We start from the raw sequence: 17,267 nt of genomic DNA on the forward strand, positions 1-17,267 counted from the left end.
ATAATCACACAGATTCTCTTACAAACATTTTTATTGATAAGGAAAAGACAAATTTCTACAAATGTTACTGTGAACAAGGCTTTGGATGTAGTAGGGTCTTGTAACTGGTGATTTCAATAGTTTCTAGTGAGGGACTTATTCACATGATTTAAGTTTGCTTGGAACCTAGGTGTCCTAGAAGATTGATTAGTAGTTACATCCGGTTTAATCGTACCTCTCACATTGTCTTTATAAGCAAGGCCTCTAATGTCATTTACATGTCCATTATAGTATTCAATCAATTTGTTGAAGCAAGCTATTCTTGCCACTCTGTCTTGTGATAGTTATTTTGGTCTTGTAGGATTCCTGGTGTTTTGTGGGTTTACCAAAAACAAATTCATACTGCTTGAAACACATAGACAATGAATATTCTATAAAAGCATTGTTAAACAATTTACTCCAACGTGCTGTATAAGTATGTTACGCAGAACCCATGTACACTTCAGAATAAGAATAATATTGGGCACAATGCAAGAGACAGAAAGCAGATTGAAGTGTACATCTGATTAAGGAAATGTAACAAAATATAACTCATTTTACCTTGTGCAATGATTGCAGTAGTTCCATGCCTGAACAAGGCCCCGTCCCCAACCCCCACAGCCAGCACATTTTTTAAAGTTAGAGGAGGGTGCATTTTCATTACTAGTTTTCTCACTTCCATACAGAGTAATAGTTTTACTCTCAACATGAAATGCTGCAGAATCTGAAGCTTTTGGACGCTCCCACTGTGATATATGTGTTTTAACGTTATAATAGTATTTTTGACCTACAGTTCAACATGAACAGTAGATAATTGGAATACGTAAAATGTGTTTGCAGAATACGTAAGATGACTCTAGCTCATGGAGAATACCTGTTGCATTATCTGTAGCTTCTTCCCAATCCAGTGGCAAAGGTGGAAGGGAAGGGGGAGGAGGAGGTGGAGGAAGGAAAAATTCTTCAACAGGCCGATTCCACTGACTTTTTCCAGTACTTTCATTGTAATAATATGTACCACCACTTTCAGGATCAGTAGCCTCAGCCTAAAGAAACCAAATCATTAGTACTTTTCCTGAACCATCAGAAAGAATTGTCACTACAAACTCCATTTTCTATATTATTGCAAAATTTTCTACTGCAAAGTTAACAAAAAAAAAAAGTTTGGATTAAGTGAAACATGAAAACTTATATTTCTTACAGCTCAAAAAAATGTGATTTCTCAAAAACAAAGCAAGACAGACATTTGGCATAATTACCTAGCATAATTGACCTTCCGTTAATACTAGCAAAGGAGAATGTAATGTCCCCAAAAGATATTAGCCTAATTTCCACTTTTCCTTCTCATTTATTTTGTCAAACACTTGACATAGATGCTGATTTTAGTTTCTATAATGTAACTTTACTCAAATATGTTAATGTATAGATTAGTTAAGATGTTATTAATAACTCTTATATTCATATTTGTATTATTCTATATGTATGAGATATTTAATATATAGAAGTTGATGAAAGCCAACTTCACAGCTCGCCAAGATCACCTGCATGCAAATAACCTGTCGAAGGGAAACTAAAGAAGGAAGAGGTGGAGCTTGGAAAAACACTAAATGGACTGAGAGAGAAGATTGCAAACAATGAAAATGTATTGCTATACAATATGCCTTGAAAATGAGTTATGAAATACAATGAGAGAGCCTGAATATGAAGGCCTCAAGGAAGCTTGTAGAACAAGCTGGAAAGTGCTAGAAGATAAGGTTGACAACTAAGCATACGTCCACAAAAGGTGGAATATCCTCAATCAAGGTGAGAGGATAAGTATGATTAGATAGGAACAAACTCTCGTGTTGTCAACAACTCAACTACAACTATTAAATAAATGCATTAACCTAAGTAAACTTAAGTAAAAAAATAAATAATTATTTATTCTACAACCCCCCTTAAGTGCAACTTAGGGGAATGCCTTAAGCTCGCAAAAATTAAGATGAAATGCAGAATGGGTCCCAGCAACAAGGCCATGTTAGGTACCCATGTACAATGCAAAAAAATGCAACCTCTAAAAATAGGGAAAGAGAGAAAACCATGTGGGAAAAACCCTCCCCCAAAAAGAGGTAAGTGAAAACCTAGTGAAGGACTGAAGAAGCCTCCAACTAGTGGAATGTCTCATAAAACAGGAACAAAAAGTGATCATGAAGAGCATCACTGAAGCATGAAGAAGCCGCAAACTTTGTCATTAGAAAGAAACTGCTAATCTGAAGAACCTCCATGGAAGAAGAAGGCACGAATTGAGCATGTCTATATGGTAGATGATCCATCTCACCGAAATGCATAGGTAGCCAGCCACTACAATCGCCTAGTATATAGGATCAACCATTGAATACATAGCTCACACTATCGAAGCATTGAACCAAGGAAGCATTAGAACAACAGAATAACCCCCCTTAATGCAAACGGGGTAAGATGACAAGCAACTGAGAAAGTGGGCCAAAATCCTCTATAGAAAGAACCAAGAACGACGAGAGTTGAAGAGTTAAAAACACTTACAAAGGCACGGTCACCGACGCTCCATGGGGCAAAAAAAGGAAGAGGGCACAAAAGCGGCAAACAACTATCCCCCCATGGTGCTTTATAAAATAGTGCAAGTACAACTGTCTCAAAACAACGTTCATGAACCCGAAATGCAAGAGTGGCAGTTTATTTCAGTGCGTTTGCATAAAGATGCTTACAAATGATAGCTACAATGATCAGAAAAGGAAAAAAGCTAATACAAAAGATAGTACAGCCCAAAACAAAAAATCCCATGCCATGAAAACGATCTTCGGACCTGGAACACCCAAGATATCCACCATAGAGCAAAAACGCCAAAAATATGATAGAAAGAGCATGTGGCAGAATCTGAAGGAAATGGTAGCACTTCTGAAAATATGACAAAACCAACTTTCCAAAAATATAACGTTTTCAAAAAACGGAGATGGGACGCAAAAGATATGCTTGCTAGAGTGAAAAACAGAACTTCAGACTTTCACTGCAAAAACGGGAAACAAAACTGCATCAGAACCTAAAAATACCTGCACTAATGTCTCCATCTTGGAACCAGCTTTCTGGCGCTTCTTTCGGATCGGAAAAATACCTCCGTGTGCTCAAGTTATGGCCAAAAAACTACAAGTAGGTCAAAAAGGACCTTGCAGAGGTGCTTGCAAGGGTGTTGATGTCATGCTAATGTCAGCATTCCACTATGTTAAAATTGATGGCTTGGTAGCCGTTGCAGCAAAAAAAGAGCCACGCCACATGCCATGTGGCATCCACGTGACAAGATGATTGGGCAGCTGACGTGGCAAGGGCCACGTGGGAACTGTAGATTGTGCCAACTGTCACCAACTGTGTTGACTGTGCGGACGTGGGCAGAGCCGCAGGTGGAGGAGAACAAGCGCACCGCCGACAGTGGTGGTTGCAGAGGTGGAGGGAACGGGGGCATCACCAAGGTGGGCGGCAAGCCAGTCGGGCGGCGGTGGTTGCGGAGTAGCGACCGCGCTACAGCTGCCCCACGGCTGCACTGCCGGTGGCGGCAGTGACTGAGTGATGTGCGGGCAACGCTGTGGTGGCCGCTAGGTGGTGTCGCGGTGGCGCACTCTGCGACAGCCTTTTTTTTTTTTTTGGTCTACCCTACAATAAATGCATCTGTACAGCGTCCCGGGCAAAAAAATTTGCCTCCCAGATCAACTGTGTCCAAAATCGAAAAATTTTATATGAATTCTCACTATAACAAGCCTTCTGAACTCAATGGTAACATCCATTTAGGCCCAAAGTGCTTCGAAAAAACGCTCTTCCCCGGGATTGAAGAAAAAATCACAAACAAACTAAAGTTTGTGTCTCTGAATCGCGGTTTCAAAAAACCCTTGAACAAGAAGCAACAGGGAGGCTCTAATATCATGTAGAAGTTGACGAAAGCCAACTTCATAGCTTGCCAAGATCACCTGCATGCAAATAACCTGTCGAAGGGAAACCAAAGAAGGAAGAGGTGGAGCTTGGAAAAACACTAAACGGACTGAGAGAAGATTGCAACCAAAGAAAATGTATTGCTATACAATATGCCATGAAAATGAGTTATGAAATACAATGAGAGAGCCCGAATATAAAGGGCCTCAAGGAAGCTTGTAGAACAAGTTGGAAAGTGCTAGAAGATAAGGTTGACAACTAAGCATACATCCATAAAAAATGGAATATCCTCGATCAAGGTGAGAGGATAAATATGACTAGATAGGAACAAACTCACGTGTTGTCAATAACTCATTGTTGCTCATTTTTGCGCCCCGCCAATATTCAAATTTTAAATGCTTACTCGCCAACGGCTAGTTCCCAGAGTTAATATTATTTTAATGCCTAAGAAACATCGAAAAAATTAAAAAATCAAACTTATGATATTTTTTTGCAGGCGCGCAAGTTCCTCATCATTGGATCAATCTGGATCGACGGTTGGCGCTATGTCGCTCTTAAAAATTGCACGATGTTTTGCATTAGCGACATAGCGCCCTTCTGCCGCATGTCAGGTGGATCCCTCTTTGCCTGGTTGTTTCTTCGGCGCCGGTTTTGGATAAATCAATAGAGGGCGCTGTGGTGCTATCGAAAAATTTATGCTTCTCGCCATTAGCGACATAGCGCCCAGACGGAAAATGATACGTCAGCGACATCAGAAAGGATGGTGGGTCCCAGGTATGCCCCGTCGGATATCAGTGATGTAACTGTTTCCTCATTGGCAATTGATCAGTCTTTTCATTGGCTAAGGCATGACTGTGTGGAATGTGGGCCCTGCGAGGACTTGTTAGACAGTTTGGCATGTGGTCGGTTCTAATTAGTCGGTATACTGACAGGACAGACCCATCTTGCTCGCCAGCAGATCAAGGAACATCTACGATAGGCGCTATCACACCATTGAGAGTTGCACGATATATACCCATAGCGATATAACGCCTTAGCGACACGTGGCACAGATAACGTAATGGGCCCGCCCTTCTCCAAAGTGATAGTACAGCTCGTCCTCGGTGGCAGTTGTCAGATGGGTCATAGTACAATGGCAATTTTTCATTGGTCCATTCGGCCAGCTCGATGCGCAGTAGTACAATTTTTGTGGCTCACTGTAGATCTAAAGGAAGATCCACGGCAGGCGCTATCTCACTATGGAGAACTGCAAGGATGTTAACGTTAGCGACATAGCGCCCTTTCGCCACATGGATCAGTGGGGCCGAGTGTTATAAAGATGCAGGGATGGTACCAATTCGGGCTGAGTCAGATGCCAGACTGTGCCAGGTGTGCTGATAGTGGTCCGTGGACCCATAAGTCTTAAAGGCAAGCGCAGGAAACGGCGAGTCTTCACGATCGTCAAATTAAGGAAGATCTACAACGGGCATTATCTCGCTATAAGAAAGCGCTCGGAAGATAACCATAGCGACATAGCGCTTAAGTAACACATGTCCCGGTGAGTCCAGTGCGGGCAGTAATAGTTAAGTGCTGGCGGTTATGTTGTAAGCCATCGCGGTCAAATTTTAAAAGGTTGGCGCAGTTAGTAAAGAAAGAGAGTGGTCAACACGGGAAGACCTTGCGAGGTGGCAAAAAGAAAGGAGGTTATTGGCCCACGTGGCCCATTCTGGATGCAGAGTTCGGTTGACTTGCTGACTCTGCTGATTCATGCACCAAAAATGATAAGAGATCGGGTTTTCTGCACAATTTGATATTTATGATCGGTCCCAACCACCCAGAAGTGAATGCTGAATGAGGAAGAACACTCCACCCCTCTAATCCAACCTATCTACTTGGTCAGAGCACAGTTATGGCGTCGTTTCTGTCTTCTCAAGGCATTATTTGACACAAAGGATCAGATTTTCTTCAGATCCTCATGATTGTCCTTGGCAGAGCCTTGATGGTGGTGGTTGCAGGACAGTTTTGGAGGGAAAATCTCAGTTATGCCTGCACTATAAAGGCAAATTTTGTAGATTTTGTAAAAGTCGACCTTTCTCTGTTTTCTCTGCTATTGCTCTGCAATTCCAATGTAAATTCCCCTGTGCCTCTGAACTGTATGATTCTCTACTTTATCTCCTTCAGCCATTGGTATGAAAGTGCAAGAACTCTTTGCCTTCGCCATTGTTTTGTAGAAATCTGTAATCTGCATGATTGTATCTCTTCTGGCCTGTGAATGATATATAAGTGAATCTTCTCTTTCCTTGTGTCATTCATTCTGGTTTTCTGATCTGCATGTGATTATTAGATTAAAGCAAGTCTGAATGTGTATATCCTTAGTTTCATTTTGGTTCAATAGTGCATATATGGGTAGAGATTGGTCTGAACACTCTATTTTGGTGCATCACCTCTTTAGATTAGGTTAAGTAAATTTGCTTTCATGCTCTCCTTCTCCCTTTTCCTCTCCAAGAGTAGTTCGGTGCATCCTAATAGTAAGAGGAAGCCGGCCTTCTCCAGAGACTCAACCTCACAGTTCAAGTCCCACAGCTTGGAGATTGTTTCCATGTTTCACTAAGTTGTCCTCATGCATAGGCGTTGGACAAGGGTGCAAACCTAAGTGACAACACTCATCAACTACAACTATTAAATAAATGCATTAACCTAAGTAAACTTAAGTAAAAGAATAAATAATTATTTACTCTAACAATATACACATATATGTGCGTGTGTGCAAATATTCTAATATACAAATACGAATAAATAAGTTATGAATAAAATAATTTACATCGATATATATTAGTACCTCTTTCATCGATATTAATAAGTTGATGTCTAATCATTTTCGGGCATCAATATATTATGGGTGTCGGTATTTTAAATGGTTAATAACTTACCTATCGTTAATAATAGTTATGATAGACGTGACTCAACTATGAGTCATGGCTATTGGCCGTGACTCCTAAACTTGACGCCCACGTATAAAACACAAATCCTCTCTGCCTTTGTAAAACCAGCGAACACATATATAATCAAGTCTTCTAGTATTTACAGAGCAGAGAACACTTCTTATCAGTTTTCAATATATATATCACAAGTCCCAGGATCTTCATACCATCTTCAAGTTTATATTATATCCTGTCTTGAGCAAGTTAATATTATATCCTGTCCTGAGCAAGTTATTCTAAATAATAATAAAGTCTTCAGTCTGATACTTTAACATGGCATCAGAGCAGGTTTAAAGAAGTAATCCTGATATCAAACTACAAATCTCTAGGTTATAGAAGCAACAAATATTATTTAAAATAAAATGGTGAACAGTATAAGGCTTGAAGATAGACTAGAAGGTGATTTAGATTTTGCAAGCTGGAAGCTACATCTGAAACTTATACTTAAAGAACATGGTCTAAATAAGTTTATTGAAAAATCTAACTCATCACCTAAAGGAAATGATGAACTAGAAAAATGGGAAAGTGACAACAATAAAGCTATGAAAATTATTGTGGACGGTGTTAAAACTCATCTACTTCCTGTAATCTTAGAACTAGACACTGCACATGAGATGTACAATGCTCTTGAAAATATGTTTGAGATAAACAATACTGTTCGGATCATTACATTAAAGGACAAAATGTCAAATATTAAAATGAATAAAGAAGAGAAAAATTCCTCTTACTTCATGAGAATAATTGATCTTCGAAATCAACCCTCATCCATAGGACACATCTGTAATGGAAAGGAGTTGACAATAATGGCTCTTAAAGGACTTCCATTATCATGGGATACCTTCAAACAAAGGGTATGCTCTCGCTCAAAACTACCTAAATTTGAAAGACTTAAAGCTGATTGTATACAAGAAGAGTGTATGCAAATTGCTCGAGGTCAAAATGTTTCCTCCTCAAAAGAAGATTTTCAACTTCTCTCAACTCAAGTAAATAAGAAGAAAAGAAAATTCGAAGGAAAAAGGAAGCTACCTAACTTCTCCAAAATGCAATGTTATAGGTGTGATAAAATTGGACATCCAACATCTAGATGTCCTAATAGAACTAAGTCTCAAGCTTCATTTGCAACCACTCAAAACTCTAATGGAAATTCTGAACACAATGCTTTCTATTCAGCACTCTGTAGTGAAGCATCAACTAGATCAAGTACTCGGGTAATTGATAGTGGAGCCTCTCGACATATTACAAGTTTTAAAGGACAGTTAGACTCTCTAAAAGAAGACTATGTTGATGAAGTTACCATTGGAGATGATACAAGCTATCCTGTAATGGGAATAGGAACTTGTACTGTTCATTTCATATCAAGGAAAACAATTGAACTTACTAAGCTACTATATGTACCTGGTATAAAAAGAAACTTGCTTTCTATCTCTGCTCTTGAAGATAGACTCAGAATTACGTTTATGGAAGGAAAGGTCTTAGCTTGGCCTAAGAATTCTAACATAAAAAATACATACAAAATTGGCTCTAGGCATGGATGTCTTTATCGAATTAACTCTCTCTCACATTCAGCTCTAATTCACGATTCCTTCAAAGAAAACGAAATCTGGCACAGGAGACTAGGTCATTTTCATTTTCGAGGATTACCCTCTATAGGAAAAATGGTAATAGGTACACCTAAACTTAATCCATACCATGAAGGAACTTGTAAAGGTTGTGCTCTAGGGAAAAATATTAAAACTACATTCCAAAATAGTCAAACCAAATCCAAAGAAGTTCTAGAACTTATTCACTCAGACTTATGTGGTCATATGTTAGTTCCTTCTCTAGGAGGTTCTCTATACTATATCATATTTGTGGATGATTTCTCTATGAAGACTTGGATCTATTTTCTTAAAAGTAAAGAATCTGAAGAAATCCTGACAAAATTAAAAGAATTTAAAGCCCTTGTAGAAAACCTTTCTGAAAAGAAAATAAAAGTCTTAAGAACAGACACTAGCAAAGAGTACATTTTTGACATCTTTATAAATTATTGTAAAACTGTTGGTATCAAGAGGGAGTGTTTTGTTCCTTATAATCCTCAACAAAATGGAATAGCTGAGAGAAAGAATAGATCTATAGTTCATTCTGCTAAAGCAATGCTTCATGATCGAATCTTGAAACTTTTCTTTGGGGTGAAGCTTCAAATATTATTGTTTTCCTTCAAAATAGGTGTCCTAACTCTTAACTTGAATTCAAGACCCCTGAAGAGGTATTTACCGGGAAGAAACCTGATCTTAAATACCTAAGAATTTTTGGTTGCCCTGTCTATGTACATGTTCCTAAAGAGAAAAGAACCAAACTAGAGCCCTCATGAAAGAAAGGAATCTTTGTAGGTTATAGTGAAACTTCCAAAGCTTATCGCATCTATATCCCTGGACAAAGAAATATTGAACTAAGTCAAGATGTAATATTTGATGAAGAGTTGGCCTACAAAAGATCTAAAGAGGAAAATGAATCAAATTCAGAAGAAACTCTAGAAGAACAAAACTCTGATAATGAGAGGGAGTCTCTAATGGAGGAAGATAAATCAGTTGAACCCATGGACACTATTCATACCTCTGAGGAAAAGAAAAGACCACTATGGGCCAGAAAGCTAATTGAAGAAAACAATTCCATTCCCTTAGATTTCATTAGAGAAAGAAAACGTCCTAATATATACTCAAGTTATATCACATTAATGAGTGAAATCTCCAAATCCGAGCCATCTGATGTCAAAGAAGCTATAAAACATCAGCATTGGAAAGATACCATGACAGAAGAATATAACTCCATACTTAAAAATGATGTTTGGGATATTGTTCCTAGACCCAAAAATAAATCAATTGTCTCCTCAAAATGGCTATTAAAATTAAACATGTTGCAAATGGAAGTATTGACAAGTACAAACATAGTAACACGGGGACACGTCCCCCCCTTGTTGCCCAACGTCTCGGAGACTTCAACGCATCAGAGACTTGGGAACTCCGTCTCCCCATCCCCAGTGGCGCCACCAAATTCCACCACCTCCACCGAGGATGGGGGACATCCCAATATTCACTATTTGCAGTTTTGACTATTTATGTTTAATGTTCGATGTTCCAATTCAATGCAATGTTCAAGTATTCACTCTTTTACATCTTTATATCCTATATTGCAATACATATTTTCATAACTAGCATTTTTAAGTACCATATGCATAGATATATTCACCCCTCTTGTACCTTGCTGCCGTCCCCCACCGTACCCTCGCCATCCCCAAATTAAGGCCCCTCTGTCCCCTCGTCCCAAAAACTTGTCCCCCCATTTCGTCGTCCCCCAAGGCGGTGTAACTATGAGTACAAAGCAAGGTTTGTAGCAAGAGGATTTTCCCAAAAGGAAGGAATAGACTGAATAAACTTTTGCTCCAATAGCCAAATATACTTCAGTCAGAATTGTTTTAGCCATTGTTGCATCCAAAGGGTGGAAAATTCATCAAATGGATGTAAAGATTGCATTTTTGAATGGTGTTATAGAAGAGGAAGTTTATCTTGAACAACCAAAAGGATTTGAAGTACACAATAAACAATCTCGTGTGCAAATTAAAAAAGGTTTTATATGGATTGAAACAAGCTCCCCGAGCTTGGTATGAACAGATAGATCAGCATCTAACTAAACTTGACTTCTCTAAAAATATTGCAGATCCAAATTTATATTACAAGGTAATACAAGGGGACATGTTAATCATGGTTTTATATGTCAATGATCTTTTGATTACAGGAGAAGATCATCTAATTGAAAAATGTTGTAATGTCCCCTTTTTCTAAGACATTATAATTCTGTGTGCCAGATCACTTCACCTAGGTTTCGGGGGCAAAAAGATTCTTTACGGTGTTCAGTGCAAGGTTTGGCCTTGATCAGAGCAATTTTGGCAGGTTGTTCGGATACTTACTATTTTTAGCAAGTAAACAGAGCTCAGTATTCTTGATATCCCAGTGTTAATTTGGTAGCGTCTTGCCACGAGCTTTCCAACGAGCTATTGCACATGCTTATCCGAGTTCATTTGATCAGTTATTTTAATGTCTGATGATTATATGATTTACTGACTAAGTGACTATTAAAGTTCATTTAACTTGTCACTTTATTTTTTTAAAAGGTACTATGTTCACATAAGTGACTAATGGACAAAAAGCTTCTTTATCCCACGTTGCTTAAAAGAGAGTGCATCACATTGGGAAAAGTGATAAAGGTACATCAAACTTCACATGGGATGTTATAAAGATATAATATTTAAAACAAATATTAATCTGGGAGCTGAAAATAGTTGGTGGTTATTTCTTCGAGGACGCAAACCCTTAGAGAAGCTTTGGAGGTTGGATGCAAACCTAGCCTTCTTACAGGTTTTCTCTACATTTGCCAATCTAACTATTTTTTTTACTGTTTGTAAGATTGGATCATTTGGATATTTGCATATTATTGTATTGTTGTTGTATAATACAGTAACGCATTTGATGGTTATCTGAGTTAACTCCTGGTTTTAATATGTATTTCTAAATATTGGAGGAAATAAACACTTTTTTCTGGATTTTCTTGTATGCTTATCTGTTGGTTTTGAACGATTAATGTTCTGGAATTTAAATTTAATATTGGTTTATTGTTCGGATTTGAATCTGCACTTAAATATTAAGGGTTTGGGGAAAATATCCGTAAAGGGATATTACAGTGGTATCAGAGCCAAGAATCCTGCCATCCTGTAGAAACACACACAAGAATTTATGAAAGAAATATTGCGAGTCTTGGTTGCTTAATTTGACTAGTTAAGACTAGGAGGACAAAACCCCTCTAAGTCTGGAAACATTCAAGGAGTTGCACGCTACCCCAACTTCCTTCATTTGAAACATTGCAAAGGTCTGGGCAGGAAGAAAATCGGCAAAATGAAGTAAGTAATTTGTGTATTTTTTTGAAGCGAAAGGCATAGTTGGTATACAGTCAAAAGAAGATTGCCTAGTTTGCTATACAGGTGGACAGAACAAGAAGATGCTTATAGTCAATACTGGGCACTAAGTTTTTAAGAATGTATGAATTGTTCCCGCATACACGAATTTAGTACAGGAAGAACTTCCCAAAAGGCGCAATCTACCATTCATACATTACAAAGCTTCCTATCGGCAATTGGATATTATCGCATGAGAGGAGGAACTCAGAGTTCTCAACGTGGGAAATATAACTGGAGAATATCCCGCGTGTGCCTAACTTGTAGAGCATTACCAATCGGCATCTGAACAAGTCAACAATGGTTCAATGATCCACGACTTTGTGATATTACCATAGTGAGAGTGGACTCACAGGTTTGGACATCATACAAAATCGGGATGTTGATATTCAGTGAGTACGCATGCCAGATTTCATAGCTAGCTTAGACACATTAAATCTGTGGTTGCCGCGGGTTGTTCTTGACCCCTTTTTGGCAAGGTATTCATGATGGACAGGGTGGGCACGAGTCCGGATATTCTCAGCTTGCGTAGACACCAGTCTAACCATGAGCAGGCCGGAGTTTTTCGTAATTCAGACTTCACATAATCGGGGAATTGTTTCCAGGCAACACGGGTCACGATAAGACATCCTTCATCACTGGACGTTAATCTTTTTCTTTCTTCCCCACTCACACCGTATACTAGGAATAGTGGAATGAGGAGTTGGCCACATGACTGAAGCTAGCAGTCCAAAACTTGGCACCTGACCAGTTTAAAGGGCCACGTCAATGTACATGGGATTGGAGATGTTGGAGTTAGCCGACTAGCAATTTGTGGAAGAATGGGAGAATACGGACTCTCTACAGCATCAATCAATACCTTGACAGGCGTTGGAAATACAGTGATTTGTGGCATGGTTTGGAGAATGGCCAATGTGATGAGGAGTTTATGAGACACGACAAGTGTCTTGGAGATTCACCCAAGAGCAGTTAATAGCATCCCGAGTAAAGCACATTTAGAGATTGACACTAGAGATATTGATGAACTGCAGAAACACTATAGCCCAAAAGATTTATCAACCTTTAGAAATGGTCAAAAAAAAAACATCGGGTTACCTTGTCAGAGTTCCATATTGTAAATCAGGACCCACCAACTCATTGTTATAAATCTATAATTGAAGCATTGAAGGACACATACAAGCATCTGAATTTAAACTACAAGCTCAAGCAATTCTCAGAACAATATGAAATTTGTAAAGAGCAATTAAGTTTTCGACTCATTCAGAAAGGGAGATGATCGTCTATTCTGGAAAATAGGTCTACAGTCTTGATATACCTGGAGGCAAATATTTTCATGATCATTTTTTCTTCAGATAGACGCAACAAAATTTTGTTGCTCTCAAGCAAATAACATATCGGTATCTTCTATTATATGTTTGAGAGATTAAACTCAAGACAGTACTGATAAGTTGAAAATTCATTTCTGCATATGTATCGAGTCATTAGTTCAATTTTGTAAGAAGTTTATCAGAGTCCCCTGTGTTCAAGAAAATCTGATTTGATCACCTGAGACTGTGTACAATTTTATATCATAATAAAAGAACATTTCAGTGGGCATCCTGAAGAAAACGACCAGTTTAGAAGTTTAAATTCTTAATATAGTGATTAATTCCTGAATTCAATTGTTTAATCAGCGTTATCGTATATGTTGGGCAAGTGATTATATCAGACTTTCCCTGAGTTTGATATGCAAACCATAAGAATACTCAGATATCAAAAAACTCAAAAACTACTAAGGCTAGGTAGGACAGGGGTTACTATAGTGTTTAGCCCATAGCTACAGACACGCAGTACTTAGCGATGGGGAAGATACAGGACCTGGATAAACCAGTAAAGATATTTTGAAGCTACAACAACATTTAGCCCAAAATTTCCAATCCAATATGAGGGCTGAAATAATGGTCATATATGATAATTACCAAAAATTTCCTCCACAGATTCAAAAAGAATTACCTTTCACAGACTATGTTGACTTTCAGCTAGAGCTGCAAAACAAGACGGATATGATGAGAAACAAATACTATGAATTGGCTGGAAATCTCCTTGCAGAGGACAGTTACAGAGATTTGCATAGGGAAAATATCAATCAACCTGATAGTAGCACTAATAATGACACAAGTATACTAACAAGTAATTGGGAAATAGAAGTATCTAATGGAGTTGTTTACACCAGTCCTCCTGATGAGCGGGTTAATAGCCCATGTAGTAGAGTTGACCAAACCGCCAACGTTGGCAACACCAACATCTTATTTAGTGACAGAAATTAACTTGGATGAATTTTATGGTGATACCGGGCTGGAAATTATATCAAATTTTGAGGAGCAAATGGACAGCGATGTTGGCAAGACCAATGGTCTAGCACACATTGAGTTAGAGGATATATCTGAAAATGTTGTTTCCCAAGGTGCTGAAAAATCAGAAAATTCTATGGAGAGCACCCCACTTGTGTTTGAAGGAGATGGTCAAAAAAAAATTTCCCTCCTTGACTTATTGGATATGCTTTTGGTCAAAGAGGACAAGATTGTCCAAGTGTTGACAAGAATGGATGATTCTTCCAAATTGGTTGAGGATCTCATGCAGAAGGTTGTGATAGAAGAGAGACATGGGAATGTATGTGGCGTCACAAGTCCTCTTTTACATACTATCTGTGAAACGTTGAAAATGATAAAATATGAGTACTTGCAACTATTAATGGATAAAGATCTAGCAATAAAATTTGGAAGGGACAAGGAGAGGGAGGTAGATGACCTATGTCTTCAATTAAGCTTAACACATTATTCCATCCACAAAGCTGAAAATCAAACAAGTGGGGTAGCCACTTATGAAGAAGATGACAATGGTTCAAGGGCACAAGAAATCATGCAAATCATTGAAGGAATTCATAAAGTGGGTAGATGTGAAGCCAAGCAATGTGATTCAATCATGTATTTCCCGTTTGAGAATATTTATGGTGAGAAAAACTTTATGCATCAGCAAGTTGATAAGACTGAAAATTTTGATTTTTATGACAGCAGCTGTACATTTTCACAGGAGGACATGGTTAGTGATACAAGTGAGGATAATTCAGAGTTTTCAGTTAATGGTGAACCATCCTTTTATAAAGACTTTGACATAAGCGAGAATACTTATGGTAGAATAGGAAATTCAAATTTATTCTTAGCATGTTCTAAGGGAATCTTAAGCTTGCCCAGAGTTTTATCATCTAGCTCTTATGAGATCGCCACGGCCTACTTGTTGATTGGTGATTTTTCTTATTGGTATATTTCCCCTATCAGTGATTTGCCTGTGTATGTTGGTAATATGTTTGCTGATTCTAATTGGCCTTCCAAGGTCAACGAGTTATTTGTAGGTGAATGCAAAGATCACACATTACCCTACATTCCACATGAGGTGTCCACATTTTTTGTTCAACAAGGTAGTGAAGGCAATGTTAGCACTTATGATGTTGGTGATTCACCAACCACTCTTTCGTTTATCCAGGATCCTATTGTTTGGGAAGTCGGGGGTCCAGGTGTTAATAGTATCTTACATCTGGCAGATTATGCTGTGTTGCTACACAAACACATGATTATGATCTGTGTGTTTCAGCTTTCTGATATATGAGAGTTCCAGAGATTAGGACTACTCTTACACCAAAATGATATGGTGGTGGAGTCGGATTGGCCGGATCTATCATTGACATCGGAACAGATATTACAGGAGTGGTACAGTGGTACAGTGGTGCAGGTATTACAGGAACTGGTTAGTGGTATCTCAGACGGTGTATGAATCCTCACTTGGGATCCAAGTGGAGCATCCCTAGGTATTGCCTTTGGTCAGGGAGCTAGGAGGAGAGTTTGGTTGCTATCATCTTGGGGTGGATATGGGTATATTGTTGAGCCCCCATTTTCACTTGACAGTACAGACTCGCACGGCCACTCATGGAGTGAGGCATTCATTCTAACCGATGGTATTGGCACACAAGGCAGCAGTACGTGGCAGTTGGTGTCCCTTTATGGTTAGACTTGGGATCCTGGCATTCAGTTATTTGGCACATTGATTCCTATTGTACTGTTTCACCCTTCTGAGTTTGGGAAGATCCATGCCGGGGTACATCAGCTGAGTAAAACCTCATTCTCGAGGCGAGTATGGGATCCTAGCATTTAGTTTTTGCAAGTATGAGTGGATTGCTTGAGGGCAAGCAATCTTTAAGGAGGGAGGCTTTGTAATGTCCCTTTTTTCTGGGACATTATAATTCTGTGTGCCGGATCACTTCGCCTAGGTTTCGGGGGCAAAAAGATTCTTTACGGGGTTCAATGCGAGGTTTGGCCTAGACATTTTCAATTTCAAACCCATCAGAGCAATTTTGGCAGGTTGTTCGGATAGTTACTATTTTTAGCCAGTAAGCAAAGCTCAGTGTTCTTGATATCCTAGTGTTGATTTGGAAGCGTCTCGCCAAGAGCTATTGCACATGCTTATCCAAGTTCGTTTGATCAATTATTTTAATGTCTGATGATTATGTGGTTTACTAACTAAGTGACTATTAAAGTTCATTTAACTTGTCACTTTATTTTTAGAAAGGTACTATGTTCACATAAGTGACTAAAGGACAAAAAGCTTCTTTATTCCACATTGCTTAAAAGAGTGTACATCACATTGGAAAAAGTGATAAAGGTACATCAGAGTTCACATGGGATGTTATGAAGATATAATATTTAAAACAAATATTAATCTGGGAGCTAGAAATAGTTGTTGGTTATTTCTTCGAGGACGCAAACCCTTGAAGAAGCTTTGGAGGTTAGACACAAACCTAGCCTTCTTACAGGTTTTATCTACATTTGCCAATCTGATTGTTTTTTAACTGTTTGTAAGATTGGATCATTTGGATAGTTGCATGTTATTGTATTGCTATTGTATAATAAAGTAATGCATTTGATGGTTATCTGAGTTAACTCCTGGTTTTAATATGTAATTCTAAATATTGAAGGAAATAAATACACTTTTTTCTGAATTTTCTCATATGCTTATCTACTAGTTATGAACGATTAATGTTCTAGAATTTAGATTAAATATTGGTTTATTGTTCAGATTTGAATCTACACTTAAATATCAAGGGTTTGGGGAAAATATCCGTAAAGGGATATTAAAAATGTAAACAAGATCTCATATCTGAATTTGAAATGAAAGATCTAGGAATACTACACTACTTCTTGGGACTAGAAGTATGGCAGCATTCAAAATGAATCTTCTTAAATCAAGGAAAGTATACTCTGGATCTACTCAACAAATTTGGATGTTGGATAGCAAGGCAATGAAAACTCCTATGGAAACAAACCTCCTGAAATTAAAAGAAGCAA

General features: G+C 38.4%; 1 protein-coding gene across 6 annotated transcripts in view; it reads right to left on the reverse strand.

The window, feature by feature from the left end:
- Positions 1-17,267, reverse strand: part of LOC149570790 (WW domain-containing protein) — a 153,168-nt gene that overhangs the window by 19,668 nt on the left and 116,233 nt on the right. For all 6 annotated transcript variants that reach the window (XM_089812354.1, XM_089812352.1, XM_089812350.1 and 3 more), the window contains 2 exons: positions 893-1,061; positions 580-805 (listed from right to left, as the gene is read on the reverse strand). In XM_089812354.1, the coding sequence (XP_089668480.1) occupies positions 580-805; positions 893-1,061 (395 nt within the window). The remainder of the gene's footprint in view (positions 1-579; positions 806-892; positions 1,062-17,267) is intronic.

The sequence above is a fragment of the Cupressus sempervirens genome, chromosome 2, assembly GCF_028749045.1.
Source record: "Cupressus sempervirens isolate cs-2001-9-10 chromosome 2, ASM2874904v1, whole genome shotgun sequence".
NCBI classification, from domain to species: Eukaryota; Viridiplantae; Streptophyta; class Pinopsida; order Cupressales; family Cupressaceae; genus Cupressus; species Cupressus sempervirens.